We start from the raw sequence: 16,466 nt of genomic DNA, 5'->3' as shown, positions 1-16,466 counted from the left end.
TAATCAACATTTTAATTGCAAATGCACCCAAATTAGCTGAAAGGCTAGTTTTCATTTGCAGTTTCTTTGCAAGGCATCCTAGAAAAATTATTATATGAATATTATTTTTATAAACCTGTTAGCTGTGTAAACAACAGACAACACAAAAAAATAGCTAATAGCAAAAAGAAAAAGGGAGAAAACACGGACTAATGGGCTGACAGTGAAGTTCAGGCTCTGTTGAGCAAATGTGCGACTGTGGAAATAATGCGATTTTGACTCATCAAAGCTAAAGTGACGTTGCTGTACCAACCACTGGCCAGCTTGCAGTGCATCATGTCAGCATTCCCTATTGGCAGTGTGATTGCATACAGAAAAAAACCCCTGAAAATTGGAAGTTTTTGTGGGAGCTCCTCAGTGGGCAGTTCCTCTTAAGAAGTTCCCGTAACTGTTTGGGTCTGAAAACGCCTGATGTAGCTGCAGCGATAGGAACAAGTCAGTGGAGTGAGGTCCCTGACGCCTTTTCTAAAATCCAAAATGTTTCCACACAGCTGATTTATTCCTGAGATAGGAGTGAATATCGTCTTTCTCTTGGCTGCCTGCCATTATCTGAGTTTCATAATGAAGGCGAACCTTAAAGATGATGATCTGGATTGATGTTTTCTATTGATCCAGATCGATGAATCGTTACACTCCTATTGAGCAGCAGACTAAAAGACCCCTGCATGCGCTTCATCCTCTTGAGACCAGCATGCAGCATCGACTCGTGGCATTATACAGCTACTCCTTAGGTCACGTAGTTATGTAGACCATAGCTGAGTCAATATTTTAAAACAATATAGATTGAGGTTTAGTTTGAAGCATCCTGATGTTGCTGAGGTCAAAGCAGAAATCTTCTTGGTGTTCGACTCCTTATTTCATGAATCATTAACCGTCCTTTCTCTGCACCAGACTCAGATTCAGAGGAGCACAATTCTGCTCGAGGGGGCTGGCCCCCTCTCTCAGGGACGCGTTCCCACAGCAACCTGGCCAGGAAGAGGCGGTCCGCATCGTCGCCGACATCTCCGCTGTCCAGCCAGAAGTCTCAGAAGAAGAAACACAAGCACTTATCCCTGCTGCTGGAGGAAGCCGGCCTCAGCTCCTCCTCCGACTCCTTTGACCAAGGTTACTGACAAATCTTACAGCTCCCTGCCCCTCGCTGTAGAGTCAGACAGAAATGTGTCTCTGAGCCTCGTCACAGCTTGTGTCTTTGTTTGCGTTTCGCTAGGGCAGCTGTTTTTCCTGACTGTGCTTAAGCTCGACGATCTCTACCTCTCTTGCTGCTGGCTTCTCTATAAAAGTTGCCTTGTTTTTAAAAAGAGTTACAAACCTATTTCTATGGTGTTTTATATTGCCTGGATTGCAAACCGTTTTTTGTAGCATTTGTACATTGAAAAATTGTGTGAATTGTGAGATTTTTTCATAAAGTTGTATTGCAGTTTGGTACCTATAAGCTTTATTAAAGGTGTTGATTTGATTGGCACAGAAAGCGAAGCGCTGTGGTCCTTGTGTCTGCTTCATCTGTCTGTCTGTCTCCGTCAGTCTGTCCAGCTGCACCTCACACATCCTTTAGACTGCTCTGTTCGTCAAATATCCCTTTAGTCCTCTTGGCAAAGGTTGGAAAACACTGCTCAGATTAAGGTTTGGAACTTAAAACATAGAGAGCACCGAGATGAATCTGTTTATTTCCTGGTCATGAAATAGAAAAATGTGATGATAGTTGGATCTTTTTCTAATTTTTGAATTTTTAGTTAAATGTTTATTAATGATGTGATCTAGTTTTGATGATGTGGGGGAAATTTTTGCATCTCTACTCATTCTAAACTCCTTGATGGCACCAATCACTAAAGATACTGGGGATATTTGGACAATAGAGCCCCTCCTCTGTGTCTACTAAACCTTCAAATAACCCTTTTCCCTTTACGTTGCTCTCTCAGACACCTTGCTCTGTCCTCTCACCTTTCCCACCTCACCTCTGCCCCTCCCCCTCCCCCCCTCCCTGTCCTACCCATGATGCTTTGAGTGTCTCTCAGCCTGTTCCATGTGCTTGTGCTGCTGCTGCCGTGACATTACAGAAGCTTGGCAAGGACTAGCGCAGCCTTGAGCCCACGCTACCTCGCTGCGGCTAGTGGCTAAAGCTTTGCTTAAGCTTGACTGTGCTAAGGCCAGGCTACGCTACGGCTAGGCTGCGCTCTCGCCGCCGCGCTGCCCCGCCCTGCCTGAGGCCACACCCCTGTCACCTGCTCTGTAAGTAGGAAGTGCCCCTCCCTCTATTCTTTATTGACCGCTAACATGGACTATGCTGAAATTGAACTACATACACAGAACATTAACTTTTTTTTTGAAGGGATGCACCGATTTATCAGCGTTGGTATCGGCCAGTATTGTGCTTGTTGAACACCAGCGGCGTATCAGCAGATAAGATGACTTTCACAATGGCAGTAGCCGATATTTTTCGCAGACTAAAAAAAATAAGGCTTCTTAGGGACTGAAGAGAATGTGTTTGGGACCAAGAAAGCACGTCGTAAACTCACTATTGAGGCGACAGGCGACACGCTATATCTTTTTCCTGATGATGGTTTGTTGTAAATAACAAATCCGTGTCGTAATCAGCCAGAAAACATCTAGTTAACGTTAGCAGCTGGTGGCTGGAACTAACTGCTAACAGAGGGCAAATTTGTGTTTCCTAGCACAACGAAGGCATGACCTGCCCTAGTCTGCAAAACTCTGCCTCAGATTGGCTGACCCTGACTCCAACCAAATCTCACTCCTCTAACCTAAACCCAATCAACCCAACCAACGAAGGCAATGCGTACTTGCCAGCCAAAGGGAGAGTAGTGTGGGTCACTCTGTCGCTATCCTCAGATGTGCAAACTCTCTAACGGTGGTTGCATTCAGTTACATTATGATGCGTTCAAGCTCTTATCAGGAAAGATAAGTATTAGGCGAAGGCAAATTGTAACGTTATCATGGTGTGTTCAAATGTTGCCCTCTAAAACTTAGCTTTTGGCAAGAAACTTGAATTATTACAGCTATTTGAAGACAAAATTTGTCGATGTTTTCACATAAACATGAGAGAGATATTGGAGAGGAAACTAAGATATATTTAGTTTGAAGATTTTATTTTTAAAAAGATGTTTTTCCATGTGAAAGACGGTTATAGTAAAGGTTGTTTCATAAATTTGTTTCCTAAATTGACAGTGTAGTGACGGCCTAAATGACTAAAGATTCCTTTATTTCCATGGTAAAAAAAGGGGGGTAATATCAACAAAAACAAAACAATCAACAACACAAAATTTTGTATCAGCTATCAGCCAAATTGTTTTTTTAAACACCGGTAACGACCCACAATTTCACAATCGGTGCATCCCTAATTTATTTGTTAATCTGTTTATTTATTTGTTTCTTTTTATTGTTCTCACAAATTAAAGCTCTTTAAGAGAGCCATGGTTACCTCCCAATTCCACTTTATGTCTCCTGATGGCTTGTAAAAGTTAATTGGGAGACTTTTGGTGCTTTGCCGGGAAGGAGGATGTAACCATGGTTACTCAGACCTCATACCAACATTATACCAAGGGGCCTCACAGGGCTGTCCTCTCAGTGCCTGTCTGTTGTATCGTCTGCCTGCTTCAGTTAACGCACAGTGGATTCACAGCACAGCAAATCCTGACACCTTGAAATTTAGTTTTTTGAATATTAATTTTACTCTTGTCCTGAGCCACAACAAATTTAAATAAGACTCATAAACCAAATAGAGTGTTACTATTTTGGTTAAAGGGTAACTTAACACCCCATAAAAATCTTGTTCTTGCTGACCTCTGTTGGTTTAACTGCTCACCTCGCTGCAGTGATGTACAGGTGTACTTTGGCGCACCGTGACATCACTGCTCGGTACGATTACAGGTGAAACCTTTAACCAGAGAGGGCAGCAAAACACAGACTTTCAGCCTGGTGTTACTTTTTAATAAAAATCTCTGTTAGCACAAACTATTGCTCATTTTTCTACGCTTTAATTTCAGTAAGATTAAAAAGATTTTAAAAATAGTTAATGTACTGTGAATCCACTCTCAATGTTAACGCTCTAACCCCTGAGGAAACACTCCTCCTGCTCATCTGTCGCCATGGACCTAACTGCTAACTACCTGCAACACACGGCTACAGTGAATATATGTTTGTGTGTGTGTGTGTGTGTGTGTGTTGCCTCTGCCTTCTTGTGTGCTGCACTGGCCGGTCAGACATAGAAGAAGAAGGTTTTTCACTTCTCTCTGTCACGTTCTCTGAGAGGTTTTTTAAAATAATATATGATATCTGAGTCAGAGTTAATGCTCACATGGTCTCAGCAGTAGTGTGTGTGTGTGTGTGTGTGCGTGTGCGTGTGTCAGCGTGGCTCACATGCATACATTGGTTAAATCGTAATTTTTCCAGCTGTATCTTGCTTACACAGCATTACAATGTGAAGGCAGGCTGCATTATCCTCTCCCTCTATTGTTGTATCTGATCAGCCTACATGTTAAGTTGTGGGTTTGAGTGTGTGTGTGTAAAGTGGGTTACTGTAAAGTCCAGGCGGCTGCACCCTTCTACGCAGGGCTTAACTCAGCTTTTCTATTTAGTCTTGTCTTAGTAAAGCTGTATCTTGATCATTTTTCTTTTGTTATTTCTCAGCGGTGCAGCTTTTGTGTCCGCAGTCAGTAGGAAGAGGAAGTAGGAAGTGATTTGACCTTTGTCCCAGACCCGAGCTGCAGCCACATGCACCTCTAAGCTGAAAAATCTCTTCTCTGAACACAGAAACCTCCGAGGACGATGACGACAACGAGGACGACACAGATTCGGACGACGATGGCGGCTGTGAGGAGAGCGGGCTGGGTCTGCTGGCCAGGTTTGCGGCGAGCGCGCTCCCTGTCAGCTCCACCCCGCTGAGCCTTCTCCATGACGGCAAACACCGCAGCAGGCAAAGCACTCTGGGTAAAGACAAATACATAAGAGTAGATCGGAGTTTCGTGTCTGTCTGTGCAAAAAACAGAATACAGATTAGTTTTTTATGCAAAGTAACAAGAACACGCGTAGTAAGAAATACAGTATTCTGTTTTATTTCGTATTATATTCAACCAAAATGCAGAGATGCCTGTTCTCCACACAAACTCTCCTGCGTTTACTGATTTCACAGATTCCCTCGATAGCCTATAATTGTGATTTTTTTGTGGTTGAGCAGCTTCACCGCCTCAGCATTTGCTCAGGATTATGTTATTGATTCATGGTTAAATATTCATTTATTTCTAATTGTCACATCAGGGTGCATGTAATGATTCAGCCCTGAATTATGTATTAGTTTCAAATTGATCAATAGTCCTATTCACAGGGTTATTGATCCCAGAGAATCTAACACCTGGGTTTATTACTGCTGCATGTTTTTCCTGTACAGTGTGTATTTGTGTGTTCTCACAATGTGTGACCCTCTCCTCTCCTCCTTCAGGGTCGTCAGAGTGCGAGTGGTCAGACTCTGGCTCAGACTTGCGACTGAGGAAGTTCCCCTCTCTGCTGCATGGCAAGCGCTCCGCCCCAGAGCTCCCCCTGTTGCCCCCAGCAACCCGCCGCATCGACCAGACCAGCCCCACTAAGCGGGATGACACTATGCCAGTCAAACGCAAGCCTCTGCCCAAGCCACGCCCCTCACCCCGGTCGCCGCGACGATTCAGCTTCGACCTGCCCTCCAGCTCTGGGTTCGGAGGCTTCAGCGAGGATGAGGGCTGGACCAGGCGACGCAGCGAGAGGATTTTCCTCCATGACGCCACCACCACGGCCAATCAGATGCCCGTGCCAGCCTCCACCTCTGCCAGTCAGAGCTCCTCCTCCTCCTCCTCCTCCTCCAGCTCAGCCCCGCCTCTCACCCCGAAGCCAGTCTCCAGACCCAAACCCTCTCCGCCCAGCAGAGAGGGGAAAGATGTGGTGAAAGTACGTCAATAATTCATCAAGTTGTTACTTGCCAACTGAGACGAGCCCAAAAAACAAAGAGGCCCGAGTCCTTTTTCCCGCCTCTCTTTGCTCCTCTTCCTTTTCTTCTCTGTTACTGTTTCAGTCCTCTCCTCCTCCCTCAAACTCTCATTCCCTCGCATGCTTTTGTCTCCCTTGACACCTCTGTGTGCGAGAGTGTGTGTGAGAGTGTGTGTGTCAGAGTGCCAGCAGGGTTTCCCAGTACTTCAGTCACTGCAGCACTCCCCTGCTGTCTCTGTCGTGTTACTGACAAGAAAGGACAACTGCAGGCAGCCTGGCAGCATCCCGCCCTCAGTGTGTGTGTGTGTGTGTGTGTGTGTGTGTGTAAAGATGTAAATCCGTCCAATTCATCCTCAGTGCCGTCATTCATATGCATGTTTTTAACTCTGTACGTTCTGACCAGAAAAAGAAGCTGAAGGACTCTCCTCTGCCCGTGAGCCCGTCCACTCTGTGCAGTCCAATCACAGACAGCCCTGCACCTCTGAGCCTCAGCCCGGCACGCAAGAGCCAACCAAAAGCCAAGACCAAGGCCAGAGAGGTCAGTGTGATGATGGATCAGCTGCAAAGTCATTATGGATGTGAACTTAATTACCCTGGCAAGGACAAAACCAGAGCGTTTAAGTTGCCACACCTAAGCGTGCACACACCCACTTAACTTTCTAGCCAGCCGTGCTGCAGGAACACATGCGCACGCTGTAACAATAAGTCTCAACTGATAGCGTGTGTTGTAATTAACACAGTTTTGTTCTGCTAGTGAGAGTAAACCTCTTGTAACGTGTGATTTCTGCCAAAGTGTTGCATTGCTCTCCATCTGCCACCAGCCACAAACTCCAGTTTGTTTTGGAAACACTAAAGTGTGCAGAGCTCTTTGTGGTGGTGGTGGAGCAGCAGAAAAAGATTGTGTATTCAACAGCATAAGTGTTGTAATATGTTACTGTTTCACTTTGAAAAGTTAATTTGTGGCGTGTCAGCCTGGTAGTTTGGTGGTCTGCCACAAGTTAATCTTAAAGAGCAGAATCACATTACAGAGCAGGTTTATTCCACGATCACAGATCTTACTGATTGACTTATTGGATAATTAGTGCTGGGACATTAAAGCCTGTATGTGTGTGTGTTTTTGCAGCCCTCCAGAGGAGCGGTGAGCCGGCTGATGGAGAGCATGGCGGCAGACGAAGACTTTGAGCCCAATCAGGACAGCAGCTTCAGCGAAGATGAACTCGTCCCGCCACGTAGCAACAGCGTATCGGAGAGGTCCTCCACACCTGGTCAGTACACACAGACACCATCCACTGCTGCTGCCAGACGTTACTTACACAGTTAATAACGACGTGCTTATTTATTGCATTTATTGTTCTTGTGTTCAGCTCCAGTGCAATGTGTGTTGGATAAGGATTCTCTGGTGGACGGACTCAGAGTCTTGATCCCGATGGACGACCAGCTGCTGTACGCAGGACACGTGAACACTGTACACTCCCCTGACATGTGAGTACACAGAGGGTAAAAAAGACAGGAGCACAGTGATTTGTTTGCAGCCTTTATTCGAGGAAAAACATCTGTCTGCACTATTAAAAGCCACAAATCCATCAGCGTGTTCCAATTTTTGTCCCCGCCGAAGTTTGCTGTCCTTGGTTTTAAAAGTTCCTGATTCAGCTGCTTGCTGATGAAGATACATGGAGAAACCCAAACATTTAAACTGCAGGAGAAAATATTGTTGGGCAGCGTCTGCAGGTGCAAAGCACAGTGTTGTGTTACAAAGCTTTGTTGATCTTTCAGACTAACTGTTCCCTTATTTCCCTGTCTTTATGCTAAACTAAGCTAAGCTAAGCTAACTGGCTGTAGCTTCATATTTACCACACAGACATATGTATTAATGCTGCATTCAGGTGCTCCTTGGATGGTCCCATTTCCCAAGTTAGGAGGTTGTTCTTCCACTGTTCATTAGTTTTAAGTCGTAACTTGGAAATGACACGGATGTGAAAAAGAAGATTGTTGTATTTTATTGCTCTGAACATTAAACATCCCAGTTTAGATTCATGATACCATCCAAATATGGTGAAACTAGTAGAAGCTTTGTATTACATAGTAACTTGTACTGTTGCTGCACCAGTACATTCCCTAAAACCTCTAAAATATTGCTTTACTTGACTTGTTATCAGGGTTAGTGCTCATAAACAACTGCTAGCTTATGTGTCACTCTACATGGACAGAAACGGGTACAACCTAATACCATATTACATTACATTACATATATTAAAAATTAATACACAATATGTGAATTACTAAAAGTTTCTGAACATCAACCAAACATTTACTTTTGTCTTTTTGTACTATGAGGTGAATTCTGCAAAAAAGTTTTCAATTTTCTGAGTTGTTCCAACATGAGGTGGCGTTTTCACAGTGGGAAACTCGGTTTTCCAGTTATTTTGATACCATATGAATGCAGGGTAATATTCTTCGGGCTGGGCGATATGTAGAGAATAGGATAGCACGATATTTTTGACCAAATACTTTTGTTAGAGCCACTTCTAGCAAGTCCTAGTTTCCTAGTTTTCACTTTTTTTTAAACGCAACAGTCAAGACAATCAATTCATAGCGTCCTGCAACTCTCTGTACGTCCTGCAAATCAATCAACTCTTAAACCAACCGAAGCACCTGGATCACTGAACAGAGAGTGAAACTAAATAAAAGACAGTGAGTTCATTGTATCTCCCGTTATGGCGTCTGTGGGCGGCTTTTTATTTACTTATTTGGAAGCTGCAATAACCTTGATATTGATATTGTGATGATATTGTTGTGTTCGGGATATCTAAAATCTAAAATAATATCTAGTCTCATATCATTATATCAACATAATATTGATATATTGCCCAACCCCAAATATTCTCATCAGTCTTTGCATTAAAGCAAATAGAAATAATTCACAAAAATGTGAAACTGTTCCTTTAAACAAAATTGCACACACACAAACAAGAAAACATCAGATTTAGATCTACTTTTGGTCATTGAGCTGATGCTCAAATCCAGAGTGACTCAATTAAAAGAAAACAAACAGACTAAAGCCCTGTTCAGAAGGGATTAATATTCCAGGGGGACGTGGGTATTAGCTGTGCTCCGCTCATTTTAGCCAGAACTGTAGTGATAGTTAGCAAAAGACCTCACATTCCCCAGCCTGCTGCACATCAAAGCAGTCAGGATCAAGATAAAGGTGCCATGTTGTCTCTGGCAAAGAGACTGTTAACACTCCTGAAACTGTCAGGCGGTGTCATTTAAAGCTCACTGACCAATAGCAAACTTTTGACCCCAAACTTATTCCCACATTTTTACCCCTGCAGATACAGCGTGGTGGTGGAGGGGGAGAGAGGGAACCGACCTCACATCTACTGCTTGGAACAACTGCTGCAGGAGGCTGTGAGTAACCCCGGTGGACGACTCAAAGCTCCACATCTCTCTGTTTCTGGTTATACATGTGAAAGCCTTGATGTTGTGTATGTTGACATATTAAGTCTTCATTCTGTGTGTTCAGATCATCGATGTGAAACCTCCATCAGTGCGCTACCTCCCAGAAGGCACCCGCATCGCCGCCTACTGGAGCCAGCAGTACCGCTGCCTTTACCCCGGCACTGTTGTCAACGGTACAGCAAACACACACCCGCCACTCACACAGCCAATTTAATTGTAGCTGACAGCACAAACAAACGTTAAAGATCTTTAAACTGCTGAGTTTATTACTTAGAAGAGCTGAATGGTAATGGGAACATAACTGGAGTTCTGTTCTTATTGAACACTTTCCATTCAATGAGCTCTGCTGCAATGAACACAAACAATGAGGACCGATATTGCCTGAGTGACTGGGTGTCAAACAGTTCTACAAATCACAACACAAACGATATAACAGGTTTTTAATGTCTAAATACTCTCTGCTTATTTTTCTTCCTCTTAAACAGGAAGTTCAGATATCGATGAGAATGATGACCTCATCACGGTGGAGTTTGACGATGGTGACACAGGCCGCATCCCCCTCTCTCACATCAGACTGCTGCCGCCGGACTACAAGATCCACTGTGAGCACACACACACACACACACACACACACACACACACATACACAGTCCCAGTCACAGAGTTAGATTAATCTTAGGGTGCTTTCACACCTGCCCTATTTGGTTCGGTTCAGTCAAACTCAAGTTCATTTGCCCCCTAAGTGTGGTTCATTTGGGCAGGTGTGAACACAGCAATCACACTCAGGTGTGCACCAAAACAACCACACCGAGACCTTCTTGAAGAGGTGGTCTCAGTCCGGTTACAAACGAACTCTGGTGCAGTTGGTTTGTGGTGAGAACGTGTTCCGACCTGGATGTGAACCAACTGCAGTCACATGACACATTGTTTGGGTTAAACATGAGCATGTTACAGTCCTGGAGGATTATTAATGTGCACCTCCTCCTGTACTGCCTTAATATGCACATTCAGCACATCCAATGCATCAAAACATTGTTTTCTAGTTGGAGCCGCGCCTCGTTTTCAAACTGTATGGTTTGACTAAAATGAACAATGACAGCAATATAGTCCACGATGAGCAGCGCTAAAATCAACCTGCGTAGTTGTCCCTCCATTGTGACATTAGAAAGTGTCACATTTATCTTGCAAGTGTACTCTTCTTCAACGTTTGCTTTACTTCCTGGATTTTTCCCACATGGAAATTCTGACCAATCAAGAGCAGCTTTCTCACACGAGGCATCTGATCTGGTCCGCTTGTAAATGCTGCCGTGAGAACACGAACCAACTCTAGGCAATTATACAACTTTGGAACAAAATTAGTCGTTGATTCAGACCAAAGCAAGACGGCTCTAGGTCTGAAAGCAGCCTTACCCTTGCTGCTTGGTTTGAGCTTTGACATATTTTTGCGTGTGCAGTCTTTTGGTTTTGACTCGTCGCAAATCTTTGGTCTGAACTGGGCTATAGAGAGAGCAGAGAACAGGCCCTGGTGAGTGATTCAGTTCGCTACCTCGGATATACGCCTATGTTCAAAGAGTAACACGCTAAATTTAAAATGGTGCCATTTGCTATGCCCTCAAAAAAGGCAAAACTTCTCCGTCATGGTTCAATTTTTTATTTTTTATTTTTTTGTAAAATAGTCAGTAGCAATAACAAAATTAGGTGCTTTTTCTATAAAATCTAGAATGATTACTTATTTTCTTTGGTATTTTCATCATATACAAATATACCGGGTATGTAGTCCATGTCAAGTTTCTATTTGATCATGCAACGAGACGATACAATACTATACACAGCAGCTAGTTTAAACACATATCTTTCAAGACTGACAAGCTGAGCACATCTGCAAGCTGAGGGAGCAGTCATGGCTTTCAGACATAAAAGCAGCAGTAAGAAAAGACAACAGAGAAAAGAACAGGAGGAGAAGGTAGTAAGTAAGTAACTCAGTCCAACACATTGTTGGTAAAATATATATATATGCGCCTAATGGTGTGTGTGTCTTCATAACTAGTATTTAGTGTGCACTGGGGCCCGTCATAATAGCGTGCACTGGGGCCTGTCGTAACTACCTTATGTCACTGCTGGTGCATCGCTACTCTTTAAACTGCTCTGTGTGTACATATATATATGTACTGTGATAGTTGTTTCTAAGTGGATTGATTCCAAGACTAAAGCCTGTTTTGTCCTCCATGGTCGTCCACATCAAACACAGGGAGGAAAATGTTGTTTCCTGAAGGAGAGAAACAACATGAAGCACTTTGCTGACAAAAAACTAAATATTTATTGACCACGGAGCTCAAAACACCTTGTTAGAGTTTTTCTCTGTGGGCACTTTTGTTGTTTTCTGCACATCAGACGCTGGTGTAAATATTTATTTCTTTACAAGCAAGGTGCTTCTAACATGATGTTTTATGAGGCAGTGAACTCTGAGAGTGCACACACTCACAAAGACATAATGTTGGTCAAAATAGCCGATCGTGTTGGCTCGGTTTAGAGGTTTGCAGGTAACAGACAGCATGCCTCTGTTCAGATGTTTATTGATGTCTTTTTTGTTAAGAAACCTGAATAGATTTAATTTCCTGCAGTTGTGGTGAATGCATACGCAGCATAAAGGTCAAATATTTCAGATAAACCATAAAGTCTGCTGCCTCTGTCCAGGCGCTGAGCCGTCCCCTGCTCTGCTCGTGGCCAGCTGCTCCAGGAGGCGAGTCCGCAAATGCAGCAAAGAGGGCAAAGAAGCGGGAACAAAGCCAGAGGAGACCGCTCCTAAGATCAAAGGAAAGCCAGGCCGAAAACCCAAACCCAAACCAGGTGAGCTAATCAAACTGCCTCCTTCAGGAGTTGATGGATGGATTTATTGGGTAATAAAAGTCTTTGTCTTTAGTCGGATCACTGGGGCTTTAAGCTCGACTTTTAGTATCATCATTATTCCTTTTTCTAATTGTTATTACCAACCCACCGACCCACTGCTTATCCTACTAATAGATGATATCCTCCGAGTCTCATTCTGCTTGACTCTAATGTCTCAGTGAAATCGCTGGTAGAAACAATGAGTGTCACAGAAATGATTGACCAAACGTGTCAAATCTGTTCGAATCATCAAAGAAAGAAAAAGTAATATTTCCTAAGGGAGGTAAAAGTAATGGAGGGGGTGCTAGAGATAAAACTAGAGCACTGAACATTAAGTACCGCCATCAAGTTTGCCTTTATTTGAGATACGCTGTCTTTTTTCTTGTTGGAGTAATTCCATGGGACTAGTAAAGGACATCTCACGCACTGGAGCCAAATGTGTCGTCGTAAAAAAAAAAAGAAAGGATGGATTTCACATTATTTGCCTCAGTGCTCATCACAGAAGAGCAATGTGTTTCACTCCTGAGTGCCGTACTTATCCATTTAAGACAGTTTCATTTATGTTGATTATTGGGAATAATAATAGAAATGAGTTACATTCAATTTGTCGCTGCCCTTATTTTAACATATTTATCATAGAGGCCATTAAAGAGGTAAAATAAAAACTGCTTTTGTCATCTTTGTCTTTTGATTAGTCTTTTTAAAACCACAGAACCAGCAAAAATAGCTCAAGGCTCAGAGAGATCTTTCATCAAACATCTCATATTTGACCATGGCTGTCATCTCTGATATCAGTTTAATGAATTTGCAGCCTCGCTGTTGTTCCGTAAAGCTCGGAGTCTGTTACCCTAGCTGTAATAAATGGCATGTTGCATGTCTGATTTGCTGACGCCGGCCTTGTTTCGACTGGGTAAGCAGTTCTTACATGCAGTGTTTTCATTTCAGAATTGTTTCCTTGCTCGTTTCTCTACTGCTCTCAGCACATGAGGCTGCACACCACAAAAATCATGAAGCCACATAATGAAAACTTCCAGCGTGTCCAATGTAAACCCATTTACAGCTGACCAAAAAAAAATCCAGTTTCCTCCAGTAACCTTTTCCACTCTGCAGGGACACGTCCCCAGCCAACATTACCGTCTGTCAGAGGTAGAAGCAGGCTGAGTTTTGAAGCTGGAGCCAATATACAAGAACTAAGGAATCCATTGGTATTAGCTTTCCTATGTGAGGGGGTTAAATGATGCTCAAAGTTAGGCTAAATTTTGGCAAGTGAAAAACTGGCATGGACATTTTCACACAGGTCCCTTGACCTCTCACCTCATGATATCTGAAAGAAAATGGGTTCTGTGGTTACCCACAAGTCTCCCCTTTATAAAAACGCCCACTTTATGTGAGTCCCATGCAGTTTTTTTTCCTCGTGCAGCACAAATGTGTTGTATTTTAATATTTCTGCATACTGGGGTCCCAAAGCAGTATTGGAAATGCATAAATTGGGTAGAAAGCTGTGACTTGTGAATTTAAAAAAAGGCATCACTGTATAAAATGACGTGTTGTGACCTCTATGATAATCACAGCCATATGAAACTTTACAACCACAAAGTAGAGACCTTGGGCATTCAGAGGGTGTGTGGCTTTCATAGGTATGCTACCAATAAGGGCGTTTCTCAGCAGTTTTCGGAACAGAAGTGTTCACCATCCAAACACCAAGAAATGCAGTTCTTATAGAAATCTCCAAATGTCAAATAAAAGTTTTGGATTCCAAATCACAGCAGGATTTTTCTATGGTGTATTATTGTGGGATTTTTTAGGGATTTGTGACCATATTATAAATTCTAGGGTCATCAAAAATGCTTAGATTTGTCATCAAGTCTGTGTAACAAATGATATCAACCCAAAATTGTTGAGGATGAGAATTGTTGAGGATGAGAATTGTTGAGGATGAGAATAACAATCATGTACTTCCATCATAATGCTCTAAGCCCCTATACGCTAAATACTTTAAAAGTTTGAAATGTTTAATACAGATTTATCGCCAGAACAACTGACATACAGTGCTGAGCTGCATCTCAAATTAATCTTCAGGTTCCCAGCTTACAGGTGATGTATACCACTTCTATGTGGCATCTACTGTTGACCTGCTCTCTCAACCTAAAGATCCCCTGTCCCCCCTAAAAATGACAATAATAGGTCTATGGTAGTGAGGGGTGGAGTAGGAGAGGTTAAACCTTTTTGTTGTTTTTCCCATCTTTTTTTAGACACCTCCATGAACCCAGAAGGCCGGGAGAAAGCCGATCCTCCATCTTGCTCCACTCAGCCCACAGAGAGACCCCAGGCTCCGGTCAAGCCTTCCCAGGACAGGACCTCTTCAATCCAGAAGGCAGCTCAGGAGAAGCCCCGTCCTGCATCCCGACCAACGATGGCAACCCAGGCAAAACCAGCCCGCAAGAGCTCCACCACATCTCCCGCAAGTAGCCCCACCCTTCCCAGCCCGGTGCCCAGGAAGGCCAGCTCAGCCCAGCCTTCAGCTCCTAAACCAGCCCGCGCTCTGCCTCCCTCCCTCTACCCCTCCACATACGGAAAAGTCCTGACTGTGGATCTGTACAGCGAGCCCAACCTCAGCTCGTACAACAACCAGCGCCGAGAAAGAGAGAACAGCAGCAGTGTCAGTCCCACTGCAAACAGACCAATGTCCAGACCCAGTATGGCGACATCATCAACTGCACCCAAGCCAAGTGCTTCATCCACACCCAGACCCACCGCTGCCTCCTCACCAAAAACAAAACCCTCCTCGGACCATCACGGCAGCTCCAGACCCAGCCACAGCTCTGGACTCATACCCAGCAGCATGTCCAGGCTGTCAACAGGCAAACCCAGCTCCTCACTCACTCCGAGACCGTCATCATCATCATCTTCACTTTCGTCATCATCTGCCCCTAGACCCAAACTGAAGATGCCGTCCGACCAGCTACCCTCAAGACCCAGCCCCATCTCCAGACCCAAGCCCAGCACGGGGCAAAGTGACGTGGGCTCGCTGTTGAGGCGCAAACCTCTGTCTGCAGAGCCCCTCGTGAAGCTCGACCATGAAGGTGTCACCTCCCCCAAGACCAAGAAGACAAAGGCCCTGATGTTGCTAGAGGGTCGGGGCGTCAGAGGAGAACACACCCCCATCACCACAGCCACAACCAATCAGAAACTGCTGAAGGCTAAACCGAGGGCTCCAGACAGAGAGTCTAGCCTCCCAGAGAAAGACTCCACCTACAAAGCACCACTGCTGACTAAGGAGAAGACGGAAAATCGCGGAAGTGCTGCTCGAGGACAAGAGATGGACACAAGAGAGGAGAAAGGTAAAAAGGAGGAGAGAAAGGAGGTGGAGAAAAGAGATGAGAGGAAGATGAAAGAGGAGTCTCAGAGCAGCAGCAGCTCAGAGTCGGAGGAAGAAGGGGAGAAAGGGAAGATGAAGAAAAAGAAGAAATGCACTTCAAGTTGCTCGTCCTCCTCTTCATCCTGCTCTGGCTCCTCCTCATCTTCTTCATCATCGTCTTCCTCCTCGTCATCATCGTCCACTGATGATTCCTCGTGCAGCTCAGATGAAGAGAGGACACCTACGCCTCCACCAGCCCCTGTCACCCCACCACCAGTACAGGACAAACCGAAAGAAGAACCAAAAGAAGAAGAGGAGGTGGAGGTGAAGAAGGAGGTGGAGGTAAAAGTGGAGGAAGAGGAGCTGTCTCCTCCCTCACAGTCTCCCTCCCCGTCAACTTCTCCGACTCCTTCCACTCCTGCTCCAGCTAAACCTGCTAAACCAGCCACTGGGAAGGGCTCGGGCCAAAGGGGTCGTCCTCCGAAGCCAAAGCCCAGCGGAGGAGAGGGGAAGGTGGGGAGACCAAAGCGGAGAGAGGGCGTCCACCTCCCCACAACCAAGGAGCTGGCGAAACGTCAGAGGCTCCCCAGCGTGGAGAACAGGCCCAAAATTTCTGCTTTCCTTCCAGCCAGGCAGCTCTGGAAGTGGTTCGGAAAACCCACTCAGGTGAGGAGAAAAATCACGGTAAAACTGTATTTGTCCAAATATCCTCCTCCTTTCACTCTGTGACCACTTTGTCCTCCTCTGACCCCCCCAG

At 44.6% G+C, this 16,466-nt stretch overlaps 1 protein-coding gene across 1 annotated transcript in view; it reads left to right on the top strand.

Annotated features, from left to right (window-relative positions):
- The window catches only part of tnrc18 (trinucleotide repeat containing 18), a 73,709-nt gene that overhangs the window by 46,740 nt on the left and 10,503 nt on the right, over positions 1–16,466 (top strand). Inside the window, exons 17-27 of the mRNA XM_050068482.1 lie at positions 931–1,143; positions 4,804–4,980; positions 5,489–5,967; positions 6,410–6,544; positions 7,130–7,271; positions 7,371–7,488; positions 9,339–9,414; positions 9,530–9,638; positions 9,951–10,067; positions 12,160–12,312; positions 14,604–16,375. Of these exons, the coding sequence (XP_049924439.1) occupies positions 931–1,143; positions 4,804–4,980; positions 5,489–5,967; positions 6,410–6,544; positions 7,130–7,271; positions 7,371–7,488; positions 9,339–9,414; positions 9,530–9,638; positions 9,951–10,067; positions 12,160–12,312; positions 14,604–16,375 (3,491 nt within the window). The remainder of the gene's footprint in view (positions 1–930; positions 1,144–4,803; positions 4,981–5,488; positions 5,968–6,409; positions 6,545–7,129; positions 7,272–7,370; positions 7,489–9,338; positions 9,415–9,529; positions 9,639–9,950; positions 10,068–12,159; positions 12,313–14,603; positions 16,376–16,466) is intronic.

This window comes from Epinephelus moara, chromosome 18 (genome assembly GCF_006386435.1).
Source record: "Epinephelus moara isolate mb chromosome 18, YSFRI_EMoa_1.0, whole genome shotgun sequence".
Taxonomy (NCBI): domain Eukaryota; kingdom Metazoa; phylum Chordata; class Actinopteri; order Perciformes; family Serranidae; genus Epinephelus; species Epinephelus moara.
The sequence above is the reverse complement of the archived record's forward strand: the minus strand, read 5'-3'. Positions and strand labels throughout refer to the sequence as shown.